Source organism: Myxine glutinosa, chromosome 1 (assembly GCF_964187855.1).
Source record: "Myxine glutinosa chromosome 1, kmMyxGlut1.1, whole genome shotgun sequence".
Lineage (NCBI taxonomy): Eukaryota > Metazoa > Chordata > Myxini > Myxiniformes > Myxinidae > Myxine > Myxine glutinosa.
This window is the reverse complement of record NC_136261.1, coordinates 344,113,751-344,133,080: the sequence shown is the minus strand read 5'-3', so window position 1 is coordinate 344,133,080 and position 19,330 is coordinate 344,113,751. Positions and strand designations below refer to the sequence as shown.

The window sequence follows — 19,330 nt, the reverse complement described above, 5'->3', positions numbered from 1 at the left end:
GGTCGACTGTCATCCAAGTCTTTCCAGCATCACACACCTGAATCAGGGTTAATTACACATAAATTATGGATAACTCAAAGGTAGGAATTTTTGAAGGAGCTAAACTTGGTTCACTGGCCTGCATTGAATGCACAAATTTGTAAGAAATTGTTGGAAACTTTGACCAATTGAACTTTGTTGAAAAAAAAAATGGGTGAGGGGAAGGTTATAACACAAACCCAATAAGGGTCACACAGATGCAATATCACATCCCATGAAGAGATTCAGGAGAAAGATAATGCTGCAAAGGATACCAGCATTAATTAACCTGCAATTGGCATGTTGATATATAATTGAAACCACACTTCAAAATGAGAACAATGACACCAAGTTGGCCATCCTACTCCCAGACTATATTCAGCTGAAGCCAACACCACCTATCCCCATGTCAGTATCCATCATGTGCAACAACAACAACTTGCGGATACAAATTTAGTCAAAAACATTACGTTTAGTGTATTTGTGTTAGTAATTAATGCAAAAAGCTTAAAAAAGGCAAGTTGTGATTACACATGATGAATACTCATGCACATATTTGCCGTGTCAGTCAAATATATTACGACAATATCTACAAAATGTTTTTGCAAGCAAAACCATATGCAACCTCTATTGATGTGGAGTACCTGTAAGGTTTATAGTTGTGGCCGACAATGAAGCTACCATCTTCCTGTCATCATCTGAACGGTGCAAATGACGAGGGGGTGAGGCCGAAAGGGAGCGTTGCCTCTTGGGCGAGCTGGAAATTGAAAGAGATGGCAGCCAAATAAGTAGTCAGCAAACAAGTACAGTGCTTTCAGGAAGTATTCACACCACTTGACATATTTCAAATTTTGTTGTGCAACAGCCTGAATTGAAAATGGTTTAAATTTTATTTTTTTCTCACCGATATACACATAATACCCCATAATAACAGTGGATTTGTTTTTTGAATTTATTTACAAAAGAATTAAAAATGAAATACATAAATATCGAATTTACATAAGCATTCAACCTCAAGTCAATACTTCGTAGAAGTGCCTTTGGTATCAATTACGGTTTTGAGTCTTCTGGGGCATGTCTATCAGCTTTGCAGATCTGGATTTTGGGAGTTTTTCCAATTCTTCCTTGCAGATTTACTCCAGTTCTGTCAAGTTGGATGGGAAGAGTAGGTGATCAGCATTCATCAAGTATTTCCATAGATTCTCAATGGGATTAAAGTATGGGCTTTGGCTGGGCCACTCAAGGACTTTCCGTTCTTGTTTTGAAGCCACTGCAGTGTTGCTTTGGCTATATGGCTTGGAGTCATTGTCCTGTTGGAATGTAAATCTTTGCCACAGTCCAAGGTCTTTTGCACTCCGAAGTACGTTATCCTCAAGGATTTGCCTGTATTTGGCTCCATTCATCGTTTCCTCTCTCCTTACAAGTCTCACAGTTCTTGCCACTGAAAAGCATCCCCATAGCATGATGCTGCCCCTACCATACTTCACGGTAGGGATGGTGTTAGATGGATGATGAGCTGTGCTCAGTCAAAAAATCCACTGACATTAATGGGGTATTATGTGTAGAACAGTGACAAAAAAAAAATCTCCATTTAGTCGATTTTAAAATTTAGGCTGTAACACAATAAATTGTGAAAAAGTCAGGGGATGTGAATACTTTCTGAAGGCACTGAACATGGGGCAAAAATTTGTACCAGCAGATTTTCCAAAGTCCATGAAAAATTCAACTTATCAAACACAGATTTAGACTGAAAGATACAGCCCAAGCAACTGAGGATAAAATGCATTTATGTTTTGTAGTGTTAACAACTAATTGGAGGAGGTTGTACTGACAGCATTGACAAACCAATCCTATGGTTGTGCAAGAGTGTTGGAATAGAGGTAATAGTCAGGTTTGTTATGTAATTTCGTTCTTTTTTTGTGGAGATTAGCAAAACTATACATTTTTGGAAAGCTGATAGCACCAGGAATCCGAAAAACCATGTTTCCATTTGCGCAAATTTTTCTTTGGCGGCCATATTGGATTTTCAAAATGGCCACCATCGGAAACCTATTTTTCGCGATATCTCAACATCCGAACCACCTAGAGTGCTGATTCCAACACCTATACCCACATTTTTGGGGATGAGGAATCACATGAAGCCATCTAAAATAATCTACACCTACCCTGGGATACCAGGTGGCAGCCTACAGCGGATTTTCAAGATGGCCACTTTCAGGAAACATGTTTTTTTCTGAATATGTATACCACATTGAGTGATGTTTCGCTACATTGTGGCACACGGATCATAATTATGAAACCACATCCCTCATATATCCTAAACAGGTGATTTATGTATTCAAGAGGTAAGTATATAGAGATGAGGCTATACAATCCATAATTATACATGTAATAATTACTTTTATTTGAACATAGAATATTTCCCATAGATGAAATTTTATCTTTGTCAACATTCATCAACATTTTGTCCTCATAGGTTTTCAAATGTCCTCATCACTGTCGTCAGAGCAGAGAACAGGTTGACAGTCATCGTCGTTTTCACATTCGGAGCTGCACAAACACAAGTCTGTGCATGCCAAGTCATTGGCACGGCACGAACACCGTCTCGATGAGCAGTCTCCTTTGCACTGACATCTGACCATCTCAAGTATTGCTTTCGGTGCTGGTGGTACATCTGTCATTAGTGGTTTCAATTCCCCATCGTTGTCCTTGAAGTAGCCATGTTGCTGTGGATCCAGGAACACTTGATGTGCGATAGTAGCCTGAGCCCATACCCTTGCCTGAAGATGTACACGATCAACATGCTGATTTAGAGCCCCTAGCGTTGGAGGTAACTTGTGACTTTCAGTCATGTGTTTACAGAAGAGGTACCAGCGCAACTCCGGAATGCTGTTGATACATATTCCCTTTGGTACGTACACTGCACATACAAATCTTGCCAAGTTGGACATCTGATCTGCGGTCACATCTGCAGCATCACCGAGCATTCTCATGGCCTGTATCACGTCACTATCGGCTCTGACGAAAGCTTCAAACCATGTTGTTTTGCCTATTCGCGAAAACCGTCCAGTATTGTCTGCTCCTGTGAATGTGTGGAATGCTGGCAATGCCTTGGCCTTTTCGACGCCAAGATTGTTCCAGATTGGTTGTACTTGCACAAGGCCCGACACAAGGGAGACAGCAGTGTTTTTGAGCAGAACATCATAGTTAGCTATGACCAAGACCAGGACATCCGTATCAGGAGAGAAGAAGGTAAGCTGTTCTGCGTTGGGATTGCGGCGAGTTGCCAGCACTGCTTGGTGAATCATCAGAGTGTCTGCCTCCTCATGATTATTGTCTTCAAAATGCACGCCTTTGTTACTCTTGGCCTTTCCTGCTGCACATATAATTATCAGCTTGGAGGCATCTCTGTTGTACTCCAACGTTTTCTCAGCCAGATATTCTGCCAAATCTGACTTTGTCTGATCGTGTGACAAGAACCGCTTCATGGTGATGTGTTGGATCTTGGTATTGTCCTTCACTTGGTACTGGACTGGATTGTGCCCCCCTCGTCTTTTTTGTCTTGTGCTTTGCTTCAACGAATCGGCCTTGTAAGTATCAAACACGAGGATAACTTCGTCAAAATGTCTTGTCAGTGACATCAATATGGTATTAAAGCTGACACTGAGATCCTCAACGGTTACTGTTGCAGCTGGTTTTGTCGACAATTTCTGTACAAGAACCATGGCGTCGACTACTGCTATTTTCATAGCTGCAGAGTTATGGACTTGAGCTTGAGGACTTGAGGTCGGAGCTAAGTCACCCGGAGCTAAGTCTCCATGTTTCACAAGGAGATGGATTAACTTTGACTTGTCAAGGCAAGGAAGCAGGTCACCGTTTGGTGCGAACAAGGCGCGAGGTGTAAGGGTGAATTCGTAGTTGCCTATTGCGTCTTTCTGGTCAACATCACGGCTTGATTTTGTCAATATCATCAGCCTTCCATGCAAGTCTTTTGTTTCCTTCAAGTCGACTGACTTGTCCCTGAGCATGATCTTGGTCTTCTTCACACCAGACAAGTACATCGTGTTGTTTTCTTTTTTCACGGGTGCAAATAAGCTGACTGTTCCGTTGATTCTTTCGTCAACATACTCTTCGTACAAGTGTTGACCAATGTTGTCGATATTCAGGATTTGTGACGTGTGCTCCTCTGGGACATAGGCATGTGTGATCAAGTTGTATATGCTATTTCCTTCTGTGGTAAATGGATTGCCATGACTCATGATAGCAGCCTTGATCTTTTCAACCGCTGTATTGTTCAGATTCACTGCCCTCGGACTAAGTTCGTGGTGTTCTGTCACTTTGTCTGTTTTGGTGTCGAACTGATCTTTGAATTCTCTGGTCAGCCGTGACAATTCTGGAGAGGCCATAAAGAATCTCTGCCTTGCATTGGCATTATTGGAGATGCCTGGAAGTCCAGAATGAACCTTCATTGCTCTGTTTTCCTGTTCACAAGCGTGGTCTGCACCGATTGATACAAAGGGGATGCTAGATTTGGTTACTGAGATATTTCCATTCTCGAGTTCCCTGTATGTGGCCGGATGCGTCTTCCTCAGGTCATACATATCTGCTATGTATCGCGGCCAAAGACGTTTGTATTTGATACGATCCATGGAGAAAAATAGCTTGCTGAGTGCCTCACCAGATTCGAGGTGGAGTTTGAGATCTGCGTCCCGAGAAGCTTCCACAAAGAACAGAATTGTCTCCACTCGATGCAGGTAATTCATCAAGGACTTGAACATGGCTTTTTTGGATTGTTCTGTTTCCCAAGTCTTGAATATGTTCACAACATCAGCTGTAGTGATGACATTCAACAGTTTTGTGTTGGCTTCTTTCACACTTGTGGCTTTGGTGAACTTGTCCTTTTCTGAACATGCCTCGTCTATTTCTTCTGACATATCTGAGCAAACGGCTTTCAACTGTGGATAATCTTTGAAGAACAGGTCCAGCGCCATTTCATAAAGTGCTATATATGAATAAATATGAGCACGGAGAGTGCGTTTGTAATGCGAACATCTCAGGATCTGCCTTGTTGTTGAAGGTCCGTAGAGGTCGGCCTCTATCCACGCGTCATCAATACCTGAGTTCTCAATGGAAGTACCCAGGGCTCTCAAAGCAGCCATGACCACATGCAGCTCGCCAAGCCGAGGTACAACGGTACCTTTCAGGTCTGGCCTTGCATCCAGCAGCCTTATCACCTTTTCATAGAGGGCCATATCCCAGGAAATGACTGTAGGGTGGCTTGTACCAACAACTAAGTTCTTTAGCTGAGTTGTCTGAGAGATGACGGTCAGAAGAGTCGACCACTCGTGTGCTACTTCAGGTAGAAGGGGTAAGACTCCGACTTGTGTCAAACTGTGACTACCTGACAGCAATGAGTGGTATCCTGCCCAGCCAGGTATATATGTGCTGTTTGATTTCTGCATTCTGGTGATCATAGAAGCAACCAACCATCCTAGATGTGTAAGGTGATACGCTGGTGATATACCATCCTTGCTGATGTGGAATGTGTCTGTTCTCTTTATGGTTTTCGGCACCGGCTTGTCACAATGAAGCATAGGAACCTGGTACGGGGTCACTGACAAACTGGTAGTGTCAGCTATGCTCAGTTGTGGTGCCAATGTTTCTCCTTGAGTGTCACGTTTTTGATAAACAGCAATGATTGTTCCATGGGTTGTCCCTTTGCCATCCACGCTGTCTTCAGCAAAGTCTGTGTTATCAGCTGCAAAAAACACAAAAGTTCCCTTCTTCAAAAATGGAGGAACATAAAGTCCTTGGAACTTCAGGGTGTTTTCCACAATGGCATTTGCTAGGGCTGTTTCGAGGTGCATAACACGACTGTACGAGACACAGTAACCTTGAGAGCAGAGACTTTCCAGGAGTTTCTTGTTTCTTGTGTCATGGTGAACTGCCAAGGCTAATCCTAGAGACTGTGGAGTTTCTTGTGATTTGGTTGATCGGAAGGTCGCAGAATCAGTTTTGGGCCTATAGTTCACTTGCTTGTCAGATTTGAATCCACCCAATAGCATCTGACTAACAGTGAGTACTTCTCTGTTAACGTGAGTGGTTCGTTTTTCAGTTTCTAGTGTTTCTGTTGGCCCCACCATAACCCATCTGATCATTGCGTGGAGTGCTGCTGGAACATCATCTGTGCTGCTAGTGACCTGTATAGCATCGGATGAGTTTTCCTGTTGGTGGAAGTTCTTGATAATTCTGCGCAATGCCTTTGCTGCTTTATAGATAATATTCAGATAGTCTACTTCACTTTCTATCATGGCAGACTGAACCATATCGGATTCGCATGCATCTGGGGAGTAAAGAACAGAAGGTTTTCTCCTGTCCTTTTGCCTAACAGACGTTACGTGTGGTAGTTCTAGAAGAATTCTCTCCTTGAGCCAGTGTCTACTATATGCAGGGAAGTGGTGCGCCAATGCATCTGTGCCACCAAGCAAGTTGATGTATGTTGTTTCAATATGTGCCATGGATAAGTATTGTTTATTCTGAGTTTGACAGTCGACAAGGCTAATCAACTCAATCAAACATGATGTTTGAAACGGATGACCTCTCTCTGTTGTTCCCTTGTTATCCTTGGTACGTAACACATGGAATACATTTGTTGTCCAACATGACTTGTGGTATTGAACATCGATTGCATGTGCATCAGTGGGTGAGATGGATGTGTTTAACCTAGTTTGCAGGGTGAGATTTCCAGACAGCTCCACAGCATCGTGTAATGCTTTCCCACCGTTTTCTGTTCTCAATGTGTACAATTTTTGCTCGTTATCTTCCTGGCAGAAAAAGCAATGTTCCTTAATGAATGGAGCTGTTGCAAAACGTGTAAACGGACTGGTGGTGGAAGTTGATGGTTCGTCCAGTTCTGTGCTTTTTCGCTTTTGTCCACGTTTTTTCTCTGTGTAGGAGCCGGCTGAAATGTGATATTGATGGCGGTCTTTGGCACGTTGTACCTTCTCTTTGTTGGTTGCATTTGAATAACAGATACGATGCCAAACTGCATTATTGAATTGCAGACTTTCACTTGTTTCATCCTTTAAGCGACTGTGAATTTTAACATATTTTCCATCATGGTAGGCTGCTCTATCATTAAGGGTTTGTAGCAAGTGTTCAAACGAGTCCGGTTTGGGCTGCTGGACAAGCGTTCCATATTTTGCTGAAGCGGTTTGACAAATTATGCAGTGCTGCCACTGTGTGGGCTGAGTCGTAACTTCACTCATCTTCTCTCAAGACCTGCAAATATATAAAACGACAACAGGTAAGTAATTGTGAGCTTCATGAGGTTTATTTTAAATGAACTATTAGGTCTGATATAATGACTTTCCATGTACATGAACTGAACATGTTGAAATGATTATTTTCATGTACATGAATTATGAAATGAAATGAAATGAGTAGATTATTTTAGATGGCTTCATGTGATTCCTCATCCCCAAAAATGTGGGTATAGGTGTTGGAATCAGCACTCTAGGTGGTTCGGATGTTGAGATATCGCGAAAAATAGGTTTCCGATGGTGGCCATTTTGAAAATCCAATATGGCCGCCAAAGAAAAATTTGCGCAAATGGAAACATGGTTTTTCGGATTCCTGGTGCTATAAGCTTTCCAAAAATGTATAGGTTTGCTAATCTCCACAAAAAAAGAACGAAATTATAAATCTGAACATAATGAACCTGACTATAACCAAAAACATTGCATTGCTGTCATTTGTCTTTTTTTAAACTTTTCTCCAATGCCCTGATCTCAACATCCCTTTAGATTCAGATCCGTTCACTCTACCTTGGACATTCTGCTTCTGCTCTGCCAACAATGGATGGAGGTCCTCAATCTCAGACACGAGATCAAGGCCGTCTCTCTAAATCTAGAGATACAGTGCATTCAGAAAGTATTCAGACCCCTTCACTTTTTTCACATTTTATGGTGCAGCCTTATGCTGAAATCGTTTAAATTCATTTTTTCCCTCATCAATCTACACTCAATACCCCATAATGACAAAGAGAAAACAGGATTTTAAAAAGTTTTGCAATTTATTAAAAAGAAAAAAACTGAAATATCACATTGACATACGTATTCAGACCCTTTGCTATGACACTTGAAATTTAGCTCAGGTGCCTCCCATTTCTCTTGATCATCTTTGAGATGTTCATACACCTTGTTTAGAGTCCACCTGTGGTAAATTCAATTGATTGGACATGATTTGGAAAGGCACACACCTGTTTATATAAGGTCTCACAGCTGACAATGCATATCAGAGCAAAAACCAAGCCATGAGGTCGAAGGAACTGCCTGTAGAGCTCAGAGACAGGATTGTGTTGAGGCACAGATTTGGTGAAGCCTACAAAAAAACTTCTGCTGCATTGAAGGTTCCCAAGAGCACAGTGGCTTCCATAATTCTTAAATGGAATTCTTTTGCCATTTTGCCTCAATTTTTGCCATTTTCCACTCTGATCGTGAAGATATTCCATAACCAGCTCAAAAAAAAATTCTTCAAGCTTTTGCCCCACTCTTCTCTCCTCTTTTTCGACCTAACCCTCAATAACAACAACAACATGCATTTTCAGGCCATTTTCCCTGCTGGAGCGGGGGTTAGTCTTGCGGTCCCCATGACAATCTTCTCCATTTTGAGATTCCATTTTTTTCATTTTAATTTTTTCATTTTCCACAGATTCCATTTTGGAATCTCCAATCCTTCTCCATCGCCATCCTAACCCTCAATAACAATAATTAAAATAAATAAATAAAATTTTTTTTAAAAGGTAATTGCTCCTGGCATACCTACCAAATGCTTATATACACCTCCACATCTTATCCTGATGGTCTTCACGGTGCCATTTAAAATGAAGCATTTTCCTTTTTCTCCCATGTTGAATTCTCCATTCTATTGTAATTCGCTCTTCTTTTTCCTCTTCAAAATTTGTTTTCAAATAAATCCTTCAACCATACCAACACATACAGCTCTTCCTTTATACATTCTCTAAACTCACCTTTATATCACCCCTCTAACATTTTCAAACGTATATCCGATCTGTAAATTTCAAGATCCCAACTTGCCATGGATGCTTGTATTTAATTAATCGTTACTTTTGTGCAGCACACCCGCATCCCACTCCATGTTTCCTCCCTCTACTCCTTCCTACCCACATTCCTTCACAACCTTCCCCCTACCCCTCCCTTCTAAAACTCCACCCTCACCCTCCCCTCCAAATCTCCCCCTTCAACCCTCCTCCAAATCTCCCCCTTCAACCCTCCTCCAAATCTCCCTCCTCACCCCCTCCCCTTCAAATCTCCCTCCTCACCCCCTCCCCTTCAAATCTCCCCCCTCACCCCCTCCCCTTCAAATCCCCCCTCTCGCCCCCTCCCTTTACCCTTCAAATCTCCCCCCTCACCACCTCCCCTCACCCCCTCCCCTTCAAATCTCCCCCCTCACCCTTCCCCTTCAAATTGCTCCCCTCACTCCTCCCCTTCAAATCTCCTCCTCACCCCTCCCCCTTCAAATCTCCCTCCTCACCCCTCCCCTTCAAATCTCCCTCCTCACCCCTCCCCTTCAAATCTCTCTCCTTACCCCTCACTTTCAAAACTCCTCCCTCCCCTTCCCTTCAAAACTCCTACCTCCCCTTTCCTTCAAAAATCCTACCTCCCCTTCCCTTCAAAACTCCTCCCTCCCCTTCCCTTCAAAACTCCTCCCTCCCCTTCCCTTCAAAACTTCTGCCTCCCCTTCACTTCAAAATTCCTCCCTCCCCTTCCCTTCAAAACTTAGAGTTCCTTTCTAGACAGAGTTGCGACATGAGCAGTCTGGAAAAATCTGGTCACGTTATCTACGACGCCATTTTGTTTCCTTTGTTTGATAGCTCGCGTTGTGTTACACATTGAGTATTGATAAGCTAATTGATTACATCGACAAAATGACTGGGTGTTGTGCCTTCGGGTGCACTTATAGGTCTGAGAAGGGATATAGAATGTACAGATTCCCTGCAGAAACTGAAAGGAAGAAAATCTGGGAGAACAAAGTCCGTCGTGTGGGATGGAAACCGACTTTGCCTTTTCTAGTCAACTTTTAAAGCTATCTATTGCTATTTATGCAAGCATTTCTCTTTAAAGACATACATTTCACGAGCATGCCAATGCGTGCATTAAACCAAATTTGATTTAAAAGTTGCGATATTTCTTACAAATTTTCTTCGCTGCTACCCAACTTAAAATTCTTCAGTTTGAAATAGGCGAAGCAAAGCCAGGATCTCATTAGCATACAGTGCATGTCATTACGACAGACTGATGGTTGTGTAATACAATGAATATGAAATGAATGAATATTAATCAATATTAATCAATATAAATATCAAATATATATACAGGCAGTCCCCGGGTTACGAACGAGTTGCGTTTTTAAGTCTGTCTGTAAGTCGAATTTGTATGCAAGTCGGAACAGTTGCGTACGGTTCACATCTAGCGTCAATTAGTCAAATGTTTGTCTTAGTATATAGTATATATTTTACCAAAAACATCTATAGGTATAAAAAACATGAAAAACATTTCTTAAACTGTTTAGATAGAAAAGAAAAGATAATGATTAAAGGTTAACACTTACTCTCGTTCCAATTGATGTCTTGCAAACCTTGCAAACGATCATACCTTGATATATCTCTCCGAGATTATGGGCCTGGTGTTGGAGAGGATGGACATGGTGCTGGAGAGTATGGACCTGGTGCTGGAGAGGATGGACCTGGTGCTGGTCAATGTTCTTAAAGTAAACATCAAGGGTGGCTTGAACAGAGCTTTTCTCATATTTCTCTTGTCTACCGCTCCCCTTATTATATACTTTGTGTGTCTGTTTGATTTTTTCTCTGTGTGATAAATGTTAGCTCTTTCACGAGCCTCGATTCTGTATACAACAACAAAAACAAAAAACAACAAAAAAAAAAATTACATTTTTTTTTTTTAATCATAGGCTTTACAGAGGTCGGTTCGTCAGTACAGGCGTTCGTAACCCGGGGACTGCCTGTATATATATATATATATATATATATATATATATATATATATATATATATATATATTGTTACTGATCGCGGTTTAGATGTTATGATGGGCCGAGCGGATGGTCCAACCGCGACCGTTACAGGATCCCCGACTCACCCGATTCCACCCAAACGTTGGCCGGATCGCACCGCAGCTATTCAATAGGGAAAAGACAAAGGCGACACGGATGTGAAGAAGAAGAAGTAGACAAAAAGGTTGGAAATACGACTATATTTATTCCTACTATTTACATGCTCAAAGTAACCAAGGAGAAGGAAAGATAATAAAATAATATACAGAAGAATCAGAGACACAGTGCAATTATTAGCTTATACAGACTTAATTAACCCAGGGACAGAACAAACAAAACAAACTCACGTACACAAGAAGGGTGGAAAGGCAGGAGGTGGATGGCTGGAGGGAGAGGAAGGTCCAAGGGGGTCCTGCAGCACAACCGGCGCGTTTAGCAGCCGCCGTTCCTTCACGGCCCTGCTCCAAACCGCCGTTCAGGCCCCCAAGCTGCTGTTGTGGCTGCTGTGGACGTCGCGTGCTTTGCCAGGCCTTGTCCGACTCGTCTGGTCCAAACCCTCAACTCTTTCTTGGTCCACTCACTCTTTACCACCGACTCCTCACCGCAACCAACGCAACCAACTGACCACCACCACCGACTCCTCACCGCAACCAACGCAACCAACTGACCACCGACTCCACTGACTGACTCCTCACGACTCTCTCACTTGCTTCTTGCGTGCGCGCCTTTTATAGCGCGTCCAGCGATCAAGCCGCCGGCCTTCCTGACACGCCCATCGGTGTGCTCACCTCGGCCCTGATTGGTCGGCACGGCCCTCTAGCTCCGCCCTTGATGACGATGGGCGGGCACGCCCCTCTTCCCCTCTATGACGAGGTGGAGACACGCCTTTCTTCTCCGACCCTGCCTCGTGGTCAATGGCGGTTATTGGAGGGGAGGTAATTGGCAATCGAGGGTTGGCAATCACCAGAGGGGATGTAAAAGGGAATGGAGATTTTGGGGATGGGAATGAAAGGGGATCTATTCTCTTTCACTGGTGCAATGGAGTACTTCAATTAATGGGAGACACAGCCTTACCCTAAAACACAGAATAAGAGATAACTATCAAACAGGGGTATTCTATTATTTGGCTGACGTGTATGCTTGTGGACTAATTATGGGATGCCCTTTCACCTTTACACAGCTCCGGAGGTAGGGGGGCGCAGAATAAACAATAATAATAACAATACAGCACACAATCAAAAAAATACAGTCCTCATCTCCGCAACACTGCACCCTCCTCCTCTTAGGCACGTCCCGGGACTACAACTTTTATTTAGTGTGACACGTAGGTGTAGTTCCCTCTACTTTTAACCTGACCCTGAGTGCGACAGTTTTAAAACATAAATAAATGTGTCCCGCTGCTCCATTGCACCCTGCCTAACAGACTTACGCCCACAGTTAACCGAATTGCGGAATGGTCTTCAAACTATACACTGACGGTGGGAAGCATTATTTACAATGACGCTATTTTTATTTACAAAACTAACCCAGGACCTGTGATTGTTCTCTCTGGGGGGGAGACAGTCTGCTCTGCATCAATGCACCATTAAAGCACCCAAAAACGCACCAATACACACCCAAGCACCAATCGGTGCAGTCATCACTGTTCAAGAATAAAAAATAAATCAACAACCCCTAACCCTGCAGGTGATCTCTTGCTCTTCGGCTCCCTCTGCTGGTTATTATGATTTCTTCCAGTTGTTGTCATTCCTTTGCTTTGCTTACTGGCGGCCTATTTGTATTAAAACTTGCACCCAATGTGTCCATTTTTATTTTCGTTATTTATGGCCCACAGGGCCGACTACGTGTGGTTCACCTGTGGGGCATCGGTGCCCTGTGGCCAAGGTCCGCCAGCAAGATTTCGGGCCCTCATGGCCGGTTCCAGCAGAGGGGCCATGCCCCAACCCATGGGGTCCATAAGTGGTGCTCGGCCACAGACATGTGGTCCATAATGTGGTGCATCGATGCAGACAGCTGGTTCTGGGAATTCCGGGCGCACAATGGAGGACTCACGCACGCTCCCCTCGGCACCCAATGGCGCACAGGTCATGTGGGAGACAAAAGGGGAAAGACAAATGAGCGAGGGGTAAGGTCACAAGGGTACACGTCAATAAGGCAATGCAAGGCGAAATGCGTACGGAGGGCGAAGTGAGAAAGCTCGTCCCTACCGTACGTCACCCCCCTGTCACCTACACTACCCTTGCCCTTACCCCATATTTACAAAATCTACCCATTTACAAATTCGTCACTACTGTCACGTCTTCCCCATATTTCCTCTATACCAAATTCGTCACAACAATCCCTCTAACCAAAATTTGCCATCACCCAATTCGTCATCAATCCTCATAAGGAGGGAGAGATGGAATTACGCACAATGTCACACCCACGTCATGATGCGTCTCACAATCCAAACATTTGCATCAATGAAAAATAATAAAACATGGCATGGTGTGGAGTTCCTGTCACCTCAGGTGAGTGGATGCAGATGGTGCGAGGAGACTTCATCCTAACTACTTTCTAAATGACATTAACACACTTTACACTACCCGGGGTCTCTCCCTGCCAATCCATTGGCCAACTTACACTATGGGTTCTAAAAACCAATTCCCATTGACCAAACTGTGGTGCTTCTCAATTTGGGGTCTCACTCCCCCGATTCATCTCCCGGTGCCCTCGCACAATTTCTGGGCTGCGACGTGTAGCTCTCCCAGCAGGTCTACCCACCTGCACACCTCCACCACTGCAGTTGCCACCCGAGCTTACCTAGCTCCTCACCCTAACCTAACTAACTGGGGAAGGCCCTCTCCTGGCTCTGTCACCCCTTGGTGCCCTCTGGCACTGGGCTACCCGGGTCCGTCCTCCGGATCCTCGGGCCCCATCCACACAACTACTACCGGCTCCCAGAGCCCACCTGCGGCCTCACCTGGCCGACATCCTCACAGTGGTGGAGCGCCCAACCAACTACACACACTAACAGGCTACACGCCCAGCCATTTCCACAACACTAATGCACCCATCCAAAGACCATTCTTTCACCCGCACCACAGATGCCAATATCCAACCCCAATTTACCTGTACCCTCTACCTAACACTTACACTACCCGCCTCGGGTATCCGTGATGGGGGTCCACTCTTCCCCCATTCACACCTTCGCACCATCCACTCCACTCCACAATTTCCACCATACTCACTCCACGACCATCCATTCCAATACTCCATTTATTCCACACTACCATTTATTCCACACAGCCACATACACCTGTTGTTGCACACCTGTGCAATCACCTGGTGCCACCTGCACCCTCCTCCTCTTCCTGGACCATTGGGTCAGCACAATACACAATCACCTTCACTCACTCATACACTGCTCCACACACCTGTTCAGTTGCACACCTGTGCAATCACACCTGTTCAATCCTCAAACACACGGCATCATCTCAGCTAACTACTCCCCTCTGAAACTTGCGCTTCCCAGTCGTCCCTTTAAACTATTGCGCTCCCACGTCATTATCATCCACGCTAATCTACCTGCGTCCCCACTACAGGTATCCTTGTCACTAACTAACCTTAACGTCACCTAAGGTCATCTTCGCTAGATCCCTACACACATATCCTAACCCACCCGGGCTAGTTTTCACTGCCATCAACCCCATAAGCTATAGCTCCTTTGCCCCCCTTGTGAGGGATGGTGGATTGGCCATCCCATCACATGGGGCATCTCTTACTATAAATTTTGCTTACCAAATTCCAACAAATCAAAAATTTGCCATTTACTGCTAATCACCGTACCAATCATCAAATTTTGCCTTTTTTTCTAATTTCGGGGCCAAAACACTATCCTCATCACCCGTCTACTTATTAGATCCTCTCGGTGCGCCAATTCCCTTCTAAAGCTCGGCTTCGTACAGCCGAGCAATGAATACGGGTTGTTTTGTGCCAGCGGCTGGATACGTCCCGCATTCGTGGCAGGGACGGGGGCTTACCCGGGCCGAGATCCCACGCACCACCTCGGCGTGGAGCCATCCAATGTCCCGATCTCGACCTGCCGGCACGTCTCAATAGAAAGTGGTCGCCATGACGACCCTTCCTATCGGGCTGCCCACTCCGCCTAGTGGAGCCCGGACGCGGCCGTTCCAAGCGAGGCACAGCGTGGATCGCGTACGGCGGTTCTTTCGAAACCGCCGTGGTTCGGATCCCCGCTGGTCCTCGCGGCACGCGAAGCTGCCCGACGCGCACCGAGGGCCCGATTCGGCTATAAGTCGTTCTAACCTCTAACCCGGTGACCGTCGATGCTTCACCTGCATGCTTACATGCATACGCTACCCCTTTCTTGCTCATACCTCCAGCTGTTCCCATGCTCCTCGTACCTTTCCTTACACACCTCGGTACACTCATTCCGCTCACCGACTTGGTCACACACCTGACCACCGAACACCTTGGCACACATTCGTTGCTCGCACACCTCACCAACACACCTCTTCGCGCCCCTTCCTCGGTCACCTCCTCTGTGACAATCACAGGTGTGCTTTCACTTGCACACCCAACCACGTGCCTCACGACCAACTCAAGTGTGCATTCCCACACACGCTCTACCATTCCAGGTGTGCATCCTTCCATTCCAGGTGTACATCCTCGCTCACCTGTCACAACCAACTCACGCTCCGTGTCACTCTCACTACTCTCACCTCCACTCTCGGTCGCGCACTCACCCTTACTCTCGACAGCGCACTCTTTCCCCATGCACCTGTCCGTTACACAACTTTCTCGCGCACACTCTTGCGCACACTCTCCCGTTACACCCTCTGTAACACTCACCACAGGCGTGCATTCTCCCTCACTCTTGACAGCGCACTCTTTCCCCATGCACCTGTCCGTTACACACCTATCTCGCGCATCCTCTTGCGCACACTCTTTCGTTACTTCCTCCGTAACACTTACCACACCACGCTTCCATGTACCCCCTCGCACACGCGCTTCGACCAACTCACTCTTGACGGCACACTCACTCCTCGGCGTGCACTTTTTCCTCACACACCCCATGGTCGGACATTCTCGCACACCTCTTTTTTCGCACACCAGACCTGTCGCAAACTTCACCAACGGCCTCTCACGAACACCCGGATCCAAACCAATCCCCAAGCCGACTGAAGCTTTCCTCACATCATGTACATTTCCGATTATATCGCCACTCACCTTGGCACCTCGTCTCCGCACCTCCTTTGCCACCTGCAAACTCTTTATTTGGTTAGTGAGCAGCACATTATGAGTTGAGCACCGACCTTGTACCAATTCCATTACCTCCTCCTGGATTTCTCTCTTAGTTTCTGTCCGTCTCTTCTTAATTTCACTCACCTCTTCTTCCACTTCCTCTCATTTTTGTTTAACCTCTTTTATTTATCGGTGCGTCTCCTCAAGTTCGTCCTCTAAGGCTACCGTGACCGTCTCTATGTGCATCCTCACCTGCCGGTCCTTTGTCTCCATTATCTCTGTCACCTCGTCCACCCTCATTGTCAGTTCCTCACGTACCATCTGACATTGCCTCTGTGTCGCTATTAATTCGTTTTTAATTTCTTTTTGTGTCGCCTTTAACCCTCCGAGTACCGCAGTGTTCCTTTGAACCTGCTCCACTAACTCCGTTTGTCCCTCTGTCAGCTGTTCCACCTCCTCAGTCAGCTCTTCTATTCCCCCCTGTAACCTAGCCGTATTATTCCTCACCTCCTTCTCCATACGCTTCTCACCTCGCTTTACCTCCTCGCGTAGCCCCGAAACCTCCTCACTCACACCTCGTCGTATCTCCTCCATCCCTTTTGTAGATGCCATCCTCATCTGTCCCAATTCATCCCTCTGAGCATCCAGTTTACTTTCTAACCCGATTTTTACCTCCTCTATCTGCTCTCCCATTTGTTTAATTTCTCGGGCGGATTGCTCCCCTATCTCCCGCAATTTGCCTTCCATCCTGTTTTCTAACCCCTCTAACCCCTTTTTCATCCCTTCCATTTGATTCTCTTGAGCGGCCATTCTGTTTTCTACCCCCGTTAACCCATTCTTTACCTCTTTTATCCCATTGTCTAACGCCTCACCGGTACCCCTTACTTCGTCCCTCATTACCCCCAACATTCTGCTTTCCATTTTCTCACTATCAGCCCTTGCTTCGTCCCTCATTTTGTCCATAAGGGCCCCGATTTGTAGCAACAAAAGGTCCGAATCCAACGGCGGCGCTGCTACTGTCGCGGGCGCGGCAAAATTTGGTGCCGCTACACCCACGTGCGCGAGGACGCCATTTTGCGCGCCTGATACTCCCTCAACCGCCTCCTCATTGCTCCCCTCCATTTGATCCTGGGTTACTCCTAACCCCTCTATCTCTCCCACCGGCATCCCGTCGCCTTGACCAGCCATGGCGCGATTTCAAAGTTCAGGTTTTGTAAAACAAAACAAATTTCGGCCGCTCCAAATTTTGACCAAATTTTTTTTTTAGATGTTTTAAAAATTTGGTTCGGGCCCCGAATCTCACTCCCAGACACCAATTGTTACTGATCGCGGTTTAGATGTTATGATGGGCCGAGCGGATGGTCCAACCGCGACCGTTACAGGATCCCCGACTCACCCGATTCCACCCAAACGTTGGCCGGATCGCACCGCAGCTATTCAATAGGGAAAAGACAAAGGCGACACGGATGTGAAGAAGAAGAAGAAGACAAAAAGGTTGGAAATACTACTAAATTTATTCCTACTATTTACATGCTCAAAGTAACCAAGGAGAAGGAAAGATAATAAAATAATATACAGAAGAATCAGAGACAGTGCAATTATTAGCTTATACAGACTTAATTAACCCAGGGACAGAACAAACAAAACAAACTCACGTACACAAGAAGGGTGGAAAGGCAGGAGGTGGATGGCTGGAGGGAGAGGAAGGTCCAAGGGGGTCCTGCAGCACAACCGGCGCGTTTAGCAGCCGCCGTTCCTTCACGGCCCTGCTCCAAACCGCCGTTCAGGCCCCCAAGCTGCTGTTGTGGCTGCTGTGGACGTCGCGTGCTTTGCCAGGCCTTGTCCGACTCGTCTGGTCCAAACCCTCAACTCTTTCTTGGTCCACTCACTCTTTACCACCGACTCCTCACCGCAACCAACTGACCACTACCACCGACTCCTCACCGCAACCAGCGCAACCAACTGACCACCGACTCCACTGACTGACTCCTCACGACTCTCTCACTTGCTTCTTGCGTGCGCGCCTTTTATAGCGCCTCCAGCGATCAAGCCGCCGGCCTTCCTGACACGCCCATCGGTGTGCTCACCTCGGCCCTGATTGGTCGGCACGGCCCTCTAGCTCCGCCCTTGATGACGATGGGCGGGCACGCCCCTCTTCCCCTCTATGACGAGGTGGAGACACGCCTTTCTTCTCCGACCCTGCCTCGTGGTCAATGGCGGTTATTGGAGGGGAGGTAATTGGCAATCGAGGGTTGGCAATCACCAGAGGGGATGTAAAAGGGAATGGAGATTTTGGGGATGGGAATGAAAGGGGATCTATTCTCTTTCACTGGTGCAATGGAGTACTTCAATTAATGGGAGACACAGCCTTACCCTAAAACACAGAATAAGAGATAACTATCAAACAGGGGTATTCTATTATTTGGCTGACGTGTATGCTTGTGGACTAATTATGGGATGCCCTTTCACCTTTACACAGCTCCGGAGGTAGGGGGGCGCAGAATAAACAATAATAATAACAATACAGCACACAATCAAAAAAATACAGTCCTCATCTCCGCAACAATATATATATATATATATATATATATATATATATATATATATATATATATATATATATATATATATATATATATCAATATATATATTGTTGCGGATATGGGATTTGCATCCATCCATATCCGCTTGTAAATATTCCCCTATTTCCTCAATACTTCCCAACTATCCCCAATCCCCCATTCCCTAGTCCCATTTTCTGTAAACAACACTCTGTAGACCCGACCTCCCCCTATTTCCCCCATTAAATGTCGTGCCCAGGTTCACCGCATCTCATGTAAGACAACTATAGGACATCTTGCTAGTTATTCTTAGTCTATGTCAGTTAAGGACTCGTTTCCATTAATTCTGACCCTTCGTTGCACCAGAATGTGATTGTATGGCACCGTTAGGAAGTTTAGGACCTCCCAAT

General features: G+C 45.5%; 1 protein-coding gene across 1 annotated transcript in view; it reads right to left on the bottom strand.

The window, feature by feature from the left end:
* Window positions 1-19,330, bottom strand: part of SNRNP27 (small nuclear ribonucleoprotein U4/U6.U5 subunit 27) — a 51,748-nt gene that overhangs the window by 19,276 nt on the left and 13,142 nt on the right. The window contains exon 3 of the mRNA XM_068098023.2: window positions 663-775. Within this exon, the coding sequence (XP_067954124.1) occupies window positions 663-775 (113 nt within the window). The remainder of the gene's footprint in view (window positions 1-662; window positions 776-19,330) is intronic.